Raw genomic sequence first — 8008 nt, forward strand, 5'->3', positions numbered from 1 at the left:
GGGGCAGTTGTGGGGATATATTTTCTGAGTACCAACACGTGGCAAGGTGACGCCGATGTGTCAGCCGAGGTGCCACGTGTCCTGGTCGTGACGCCGAGGTGATCTCGGCTAGGCCGAGGTTGCCTCCGAAGATATCGGAATCCGAGATAAGCGGATAAGGGACAAGAGTCCTAAAATAAAGAGGGAACTCAACTTGGATATGGACAAGAGTCCTAGATTGGAAGAAGACTTCAGTTTGGGTAAAGATAAGACTCTTAGAGAGTTTATCCTAATCCCACTGGGAGTCCCAGATTAGCAGTAATCCTAAGTCCATTAGGGCCAGGCTCCTTTTGGGACTAGGATTGTATTGGCTATAAAAGAGAGGCACCCCCATGGGTCTAAGGTATGCTTTTGATACTCAAGCTTGTGAGTTTAGTACTTGATTTATCTTTGAGAGATATACTGACTTGATCGTCGGAGTGCCCCCGGGTGGTCGAAACCACCGCGGGATTCTTATATTTCTGTTACAGGTCAGTCAGGTGCCATCTATTCTGCCAGTGCTCTCCAGCTGGTTACTAAGCGGGCAGTGTGGTCGGAAAATCACCCACACACTAATAGTTGATCAAATTAAGTTTTTAATTAATTAAACTCACACTAGGGAAATAGTTTTGGACTAGGGTACATACATAAAGGAATTAAAGACCTAGTCAAGGATGAGTGAACCAGCCATAAATTCATCCAGAGACTAGAACCAATAGGAATAGGTTAAGATAGAAAAAAACAAAACGGGTATATAGCACTAATTTATATATTGCTCCGATGTCTTTTAGGCCACCTACCCTCACAAAGGAACAATAATGACCCAAAGAATTTGAAAATTTACAATTTATTTCTTTTAAAAAAAAAGAAAAAAAAAGAAATTTATACGAAAACAATAAGTGTTTTTCATTTTTTTTTTGCCAAACCAAGTTGCCAAACCAAGTTCTAAAACTTAAAAAAAAAATTGTGAGAACTCAACCAAAAACCACCTAAAAACCCAACTAAGGTTGAAGAGCTTGGCACCTAAAGGTCTGTGTTGCTCATGTTCTTACTAGTATGAACTTTTAACACCTGATAACATAAAAATGATTAATAGCATCACTCATATCAGTAGTAAACCTAGTAAAATATGACCAATTCTTTACAGCATTGTTATCATTATTATCATTATTTTTATCATCAGGGACGTATTTCCAACATCATTGGTTGATCCTAGTCACTGTTTTTGGCGCCAATAGCCGGCTAAATTTAATTATATATATATACATATATTTTTCCAAATTTTGTGTGGATGAACAAACTTTTTAGTTAATATCCATTCCCAAAGTACAAACAAAGAACATATGATAATTGAGATTATGGAATGAGTCATCAGTCCTAAAACGCGCTTTCCGTATATAGTTTTCTCTAACTACTTAAATTTCAGGACCTTGTCTTAATTCTATTCACTCCCATTTGCTCTGGCTAGCTAGGAAAACAGATAGTACAGTAGAACAAGCTTGTATTGGAGCTGGTTTTTTTTTTTTTCTACTAGAAGTTGCATTACTTTCAGAGAGTCATGTCTAGTTATGGAGGACAAAGGTCACTTGAGCAAACTCCAACGTGGGCTGTTGCTGTTGTGTGTGCCGTGTTTGTGATTATCTCTATCCTAATCGAACATGGGATTGAATCTCTCGAAAAGGTAGTGTATTACATTTGTTACAAACCTATTAAAACTCGATTAATTTTTTGAAGTTTCCCCCCCCCCCCCCCCCCTCATTTCGTGATCCCTTTCTTTTCTGTAATGGCAGTGGTTCGAGAAACGCCATAAGAAAGCCATGAGTGAAGCATTGGAGAAAATTAAAGCGGGTAACTAGCTAGTATTGTTGAAGAAAATTAAAGGAAGTTATAATTATTTTGTTTTGATTAGTTTTTTTGGGTATATATGTAGAGTTGATGCTGTTAGGTTTTATATCGCTGCTGCTTACAGTGAGCACGACTTACATATCGAAGATATGCATTCCTGCGAAACTGGGACACACAATGCTTCCATGTTCGAAGAAGTTCTATGAGAAGAGAAAATTACTTTCTACATATGATGATCAAGATTTCATGTGGCACCGAGTTTTGGCAGCAGCTGATGAAAAAACGGATTATTGTGCTGGAAAAGTAAGCCCAATACTCCTTTAGGATTTCAGGAGGGAAAAAAAAAAAAAAAAACTGTTATTTCGTCTCTAGATTTTTAAAAAATTTAAATAGCCACCATTCCATTTTAATGGGTAGATTGTTTCACAGTTCTATTTTTTATACCTTAAGGTAAATACAATATATGTATATATTTGTTTTTCATCTCATATTTCACTTTTTATGCTTGTAGAAAAATGTTATGAATATATTTTGCCGAAATTTAATCTAAAACCGCAATATATGAATTTTTGATCACCTCTACATTATTTGATCTATATACATGGATGTAAGTATTGTGTGTATTCGTGTTGAAATACATCTACAAAAGTAGAAATTGATCACACAAAAAATAAAAAAATTTCCGAGTCCAAACAAGTCAAATTGGGCTTTATGTGTTTATTTAAATTGCATATACAATTGAAAAAAAAAATTATTGGTCTTAATTCAAGGTGGTTGTTATGTGGAATGTTTTAGGGAAAAATATCACTAGTTTCAAACTCAGGAGTGCACCAGTTGCATATATTTATATTCGTCCTGGCCGTCTTTCATGTCCTGTATAGTGTCATCATCGTGATTCTTGCTCAGGCCAAAGTAAGTATTTTTTCCTTCTCTTTCATTACCACAAGTTCAATTATTATATTACATATATATGTCACCCAAGTCATATAAAGATATAATGCTATTTTAAAATACTTTAGATTAATAAGATATCATGTTTATCAAGTTTATTTACATTATTTATTATTTATTATATATTCACCAGATGAAGAAATGGAAGAGTTGGGAATCAGATACGTCGTCTTTGGAATATCAATTCACCAATGGTAATTTAATTCCTTCCTGTTCTCAGTTCTCATTTAATTATTTTTTATATATGAAGATTGGGCCTAAGTTTGGGCCTTCGTAAATTTCAAATAGGGCCAACTTAACGGCCCATCTAATGGCAACATTATGGACCGGAATCTCCAAGGGCTGATTAATGTTATTTGTTGGGCTCCCAAAAAATATTTTGAAAAATTGCCTGAAAATGAAGTGTGTAATTTGTTGTGCTACACCTTAGAACAAATGTAATTCACATATCTTATTTTGAGCAATCATTAAGATTCCCACTCCCACAAGACCTCCATAAATCTGAACTACTCATAATGTGGACCTCACACATACATGAATGAACCTCACACATACATGGAGGGCTGTGATCACTTTGGGGATGTGGGCGTCATCTCCAAAAGGGGTCCCAAACATTTTCCTTTTATTTTTTAGTAATTTTTTCGGATTTTGTAATATTATTGATGAGTTTTTTTTTTTTCTTAAACAGATCCAGCAAGATTTAGGTTTAGTCATCAGACTTCATTTGTGAGACGTCATACTAGATTTTCCAGAACTCCCGGGATCAGATGGATTGTAAGATTATAACTCAGAGTAATTATGAATTGTTCAAAATATCATAGCACATTGTCTAATTTCAAAGCATGATATGGGATTATAATTTTTTATTCCAGGTTGCATTCTTCAGGCAATTCTTTGGTTCGGTGTCAAAGGTGGATTATATAACTATGCGCAATGGGTTTATCAACGTAAGTGGGCTTCTTCATTTCCCCAGGATTTTCAAGTTGAATCTCAAACGATTGACATGTTCGATTTAAATTGAACAATATAATAAATCCACTATCAAATTCAAGTACAACACATCAATCATTTGATACTTAACATGAACACCCCTAGAAGCAACTCCAAACAGGGCCTAAAGTCCTTTTTAAAATGTTAATTATTTGCATGATCAATTCTGGTATGTCCCAACAGATTAAGTCTGATAAATATATGTATGTAGGCACATTTTGCACCAAATACCAAATTTAATTTCCACAAATATATTAAGAGATCCATGGAAGATGACTTCAAGGTGGTGGTGGGAATAAGGTAACTTCATCATTTCTTCTTTCAATATTGTCAACTATATTCCTCACTGGCTTTGGGAATATCATTTAATGAATCTACCAAGACACTTATATGCTAATGATTTTTTTTTTTTTTTTAAATTTGGGTTGATTTTGCAGTTTCCCACTGTGGGTTTTTGCTGTCATCTTACTGCTGCTGAATGTTTACAGTAACCAAACATCTCTGTTTCTGTTTGATGATATCAGACTAAATTCACTTTTAGTCTTTCATGATTATATAAAATCATAATTTTTATCTTCTAAAACTTGTGTAGGCTGGTACACGCTTGCCTGGATCTCATTAGTGCCACTCATTGTAAGTAAGACATGTTCACATAAGTTATCTATGTTTCATCCTGTTAAATTTCTCAATGCACTTGGGCTTTTTCTATTGCATCGATCCTCACAAAACACATGTTTTCTGCTAATTCTATAATTATATTTGTGTGTTTGTGTAATGTTCAGATACTTCTGTTAGTGGGCACAAAACTAGAACTAGTTATAATGGAGTTGGCTCAACAAATTGAAGATCGAGCAACTGTAGTTAGAGGAGCCCCGGTTGTGGAACCAAGCAACAGGTTTTTCTGGTTTAATAGACCCCAGTGGATCCTCATCTTGATTCATTTTACCTTGTTCCAGGTTATCTATACAATGGGATTTACGTATTTGGACATATAATATTTTTTTTTCGTGTAGCTTGTTGAGGCATTTCTAATCTCACACTTGATCTTTCTTTTTGCACAGAATGCATTCCAGATGGCGTTATTCTTATGGACATGGGTAATTTATTCCAAATCAATTTACTGGCTAGTATCATATTTTCATCAGATTTATCACTTTTTTTTTCTTTTGATTAGTGTGTGAGAGAGAGACGAATTGAACTGTAACAATTTATTGTTTTTAACTGTTTGTACATTCAAAAAAATAAATAAATGCAGTACGAGTTTGGGATAAATTCATGCTTCCATGAAAACTTATTTGCAATTTTGGGAAGAGTTCTACTTGGGTTAGCCCTTCAGTTCGTGTGCAGCTATATCACCTTTCCTCTTTATGCCTTAGTCACTCAAGTAAGTAGCTTCTTATTTCATCACCTCTGCAAATTTAGAATTTTTTTTAAAACTCATGTTAACATATTATTTTCATTTTTTGTGCGAAACACAGTTATTGCAAAAGAAATGGATTGTCTCTAGTTGGACTTTCAATTGGAGAGGTCTTGTTGGAGTTTTTGGTGTTTTCTAAAAAAATGGGTTGTTTTCAGAAACAGTTCTCCTAACTCTGATCCATACATGGTTGTGAATATGTAGATGGGATCTCACATGAAGCAAGCAATATTTGAGGAGCAGACTGCAAAGGCTCTGAAGAAATGGCAAAAGGCAGCCAAGGAGAGAAAGAAACAAAGAAAAGCAGGAGGAAGAGGAGCAGATGTTTCTAATAATTCATCGGGGTTCATTTCTGGAGAGAATACACCAAGCCATGCTTCATCACCCTTACATTTGCTCCACAACCACAAGTACAGGTCTAGTGCTGGAGCCGAACGCGAAAGCGTTCCCAATTCTCCAAGGTCTTACCAATCTGATCCTGAGCTCTCTGAAACTGAAATCTCTAGCCATAGTGGTGGTGCCCAAGATCCAACACAACAACTTCATCACCATCACCCCCACAAAAATGAAGAATCTCATAGTATTGATTTTTCATTTGTTCAGCCTTAGACAAAGTATATATGAAATGTCTCTTGGGGAACGCTTGTTAAAGTGGTTATTGGTTCTTTTTGATTTGTTTCTTCTTTGTAATACTAACCAGGAAATGGTTTTAGAGCATCCGCATCAAACTCTTTAAATTTTTAGTCAAATTATAGCTAAAAAAACTATTTTACTATTTTAACTAGTCACATCTTTAGTACCTACTGCATCAAACTCTCTATTCTAATTTAATCTTATTAAAATATTATTTTTTTATTGTGTTTGTTATTATTATTATTATTTTAATTAAATTGATGAGTTACCAGCCAAACAATTCTTAAAAAATGCAAAAAAGAAAAAAGAAAAAAAAAGGTCGTTGACCGATTGACCGGCTGGACGTGTGGCCGAACATCCAGTAACATTAATCTCTGTGTTATAACGATGAACATTGCCTCGCTTATTGTAATAAGTTACTGTAGCGCTCGTAAATTAGCGACCTACTGTAGCGAGATTGATGGAGGCTCGTTTTTTATGAACAGTATCAACAAACTAGCTAAAAAATGACTTTAGCTAGTTTGATGCGGATACTCTTAGAGCATCTCCAACGGTTCAGTAAAATTTCACCAACTCTGAGTAAAAAAAAAGTAATTTTCTCAATCTGGTACGAGCAGCTCCAACCGTGCCACTGTAGCGTGCATCAAAGCAAAGGGGATGTCCGATGGGTTGACCGGCCGGTCGACCAGGTAGGCAACTCAATTTTTTTTCCCCCTCCCTTTCTGTTCCCAATTCGTTTATTATTTCTTTTTCCCTCCATTACATATTTTCCATTTTTGGTTGCCCCCAATAATGATTTCCTTCCAAAGCCTTCCAAAACCTGATATAAACACATTGTCCATGTACCATATACCAGACAAGTGATACGTTATATCTGAAAGGCACATAACTGAAAGAAAGCAGAGCATAATGAGTATCTTAAATTCCATGATGTTCACTTCATTTTCATCCTCTTCTTCTTCCTTATCCTCTGATGATGAGTCTAATGATGAATATATGGTCACACTTTTGGGGGCTTATGAGATGAATAATGTTAGCATGATTCAGATGTTGTGATCAACTGATAGATCAAAGAAAAAAGATGGTTCTGTTGTAGGCCATAAGTACATACATCGTGATAGAAGGAAGGGTCATGAGTGATTGTTTGCGAATTATTTTGCGACAAATCTAGTTTATTCACTTACAGCATTTCGGAGACATTTTCGAATGCGTCGTCCTTTGTATCTGCGAATTTTGAATGCCATCGAAGCATACAATCCATATTTTGTTCAAAAACAAGGTGCAGCTCATATTCTTGGATTGTCTCCCCTATAAAAGATGACTTCAGCTATGAGAATATTGCTATATGGAGTGACAACAGATGCAGTTGATGGGAAAACACTGCAATTCAAAGTTTGCAACATTTTTGTAATTCAGTAATTGAAATTTTCAGACCATAATATTTGAAATCTCCAACACCAACTGATATTGTTAAATTACTTGTTATTGGGGAGGTTTGGTGGTTTCCGGATATATTGAGAAGTTTAGATTGCATGCATTGGGAGTGGAAAAATTGTCCAAAGGCATGGCAAGGTCAATACATAGGCCATCAAAAAAAGCCAACCATCATCCTTGAAGCAGTAGCTTCTTATAACTTGTAAATTTGGCATGCATTTTTTGGAATGTCTAGATCACACAATGACTTGAATGTGTTGGATCGATCGCCCTTATTTTCTAATCTTGCTCAAAATAAAGCTCCCCCTGTCCATTACACTATTAATGGACACAGTTATAATATGGGTTATTACCTTGCTGATGGTATATACCCTCAATGGGCAACACTGGTTCAAACAATCTCTTCTTCCCTAGGAGCAAAGAAGCAACATTTTGCAATGATGCAAGAGTCAGCAAGGAAGGATGCAGAGCGTGCATTCTGAGTGCTTTAATCTCGGTTTGCAATTATAGGTGTGTTGTACGTTTTTGGGATCCGAAAATGCTTGGTAACATAATGAAGAGTTGGTAACATAATGAAGAGTTACATAATATGATTGTCGAAGATGAGAGAGAGGAGCACCTTGATTTCGATTATGAACTTTCATCAATCGACGTATCAGTACAATTTTCCTGTACTCCTAACAATGACTTCCAATCATTTATGTCTCGTCATTTAGGTAT

General features: G+C 35.6%; 1 protein-coding gene across 1 annotated transcript; it reads left to right on the forward strand.

The window, feature by feature from the left end:
• The first annotated feature begins 1465 nt into the window (after positions 1–1465).
• Positions 1466–5996, forward strand: LOC114313816 (MLO protein homolog 1-like). The gene is made up of 14 exons (XM_082918886.1): positions 1466–1699; positions 1809–1866; positions 1949–2166; positions 2659–2775; positions 2948–3008; positions 3503–3588; positions 3687–3761; positions 4016–4104; positions 4242–4291; positions 4397–4437; positions 4587–4760; positions 4866–4901; positions 5060–5188; positions 5426–5996. Exons 1-14 carry the CDS (start codon positions 1577–1579, stop codon positions 5828–5830), a joined length of 1662 nt encoding a protein of 553 aa, XP_082775012.1. The 5' UTR covers positions 1466–1576; the 3' UTR covers positions 5831–5996.
• Positions 5997–8008: the final 2012 nt, after the last annotated feature.

The sequence above is a fragment of the Camellia sinensis genome, chromosome 3 (assembly GCF_055761805.1).
Source record: "Camellia sinensis isolate YWXY chromosome 3, ASM5576180v1, whole genome shotgun sequence".
NCBI lineage: Eukaryota > Viridiplantae > Streptophyta > Magnoliopsida > Ericales > Theaceae > Camellia > Camellia sinensis.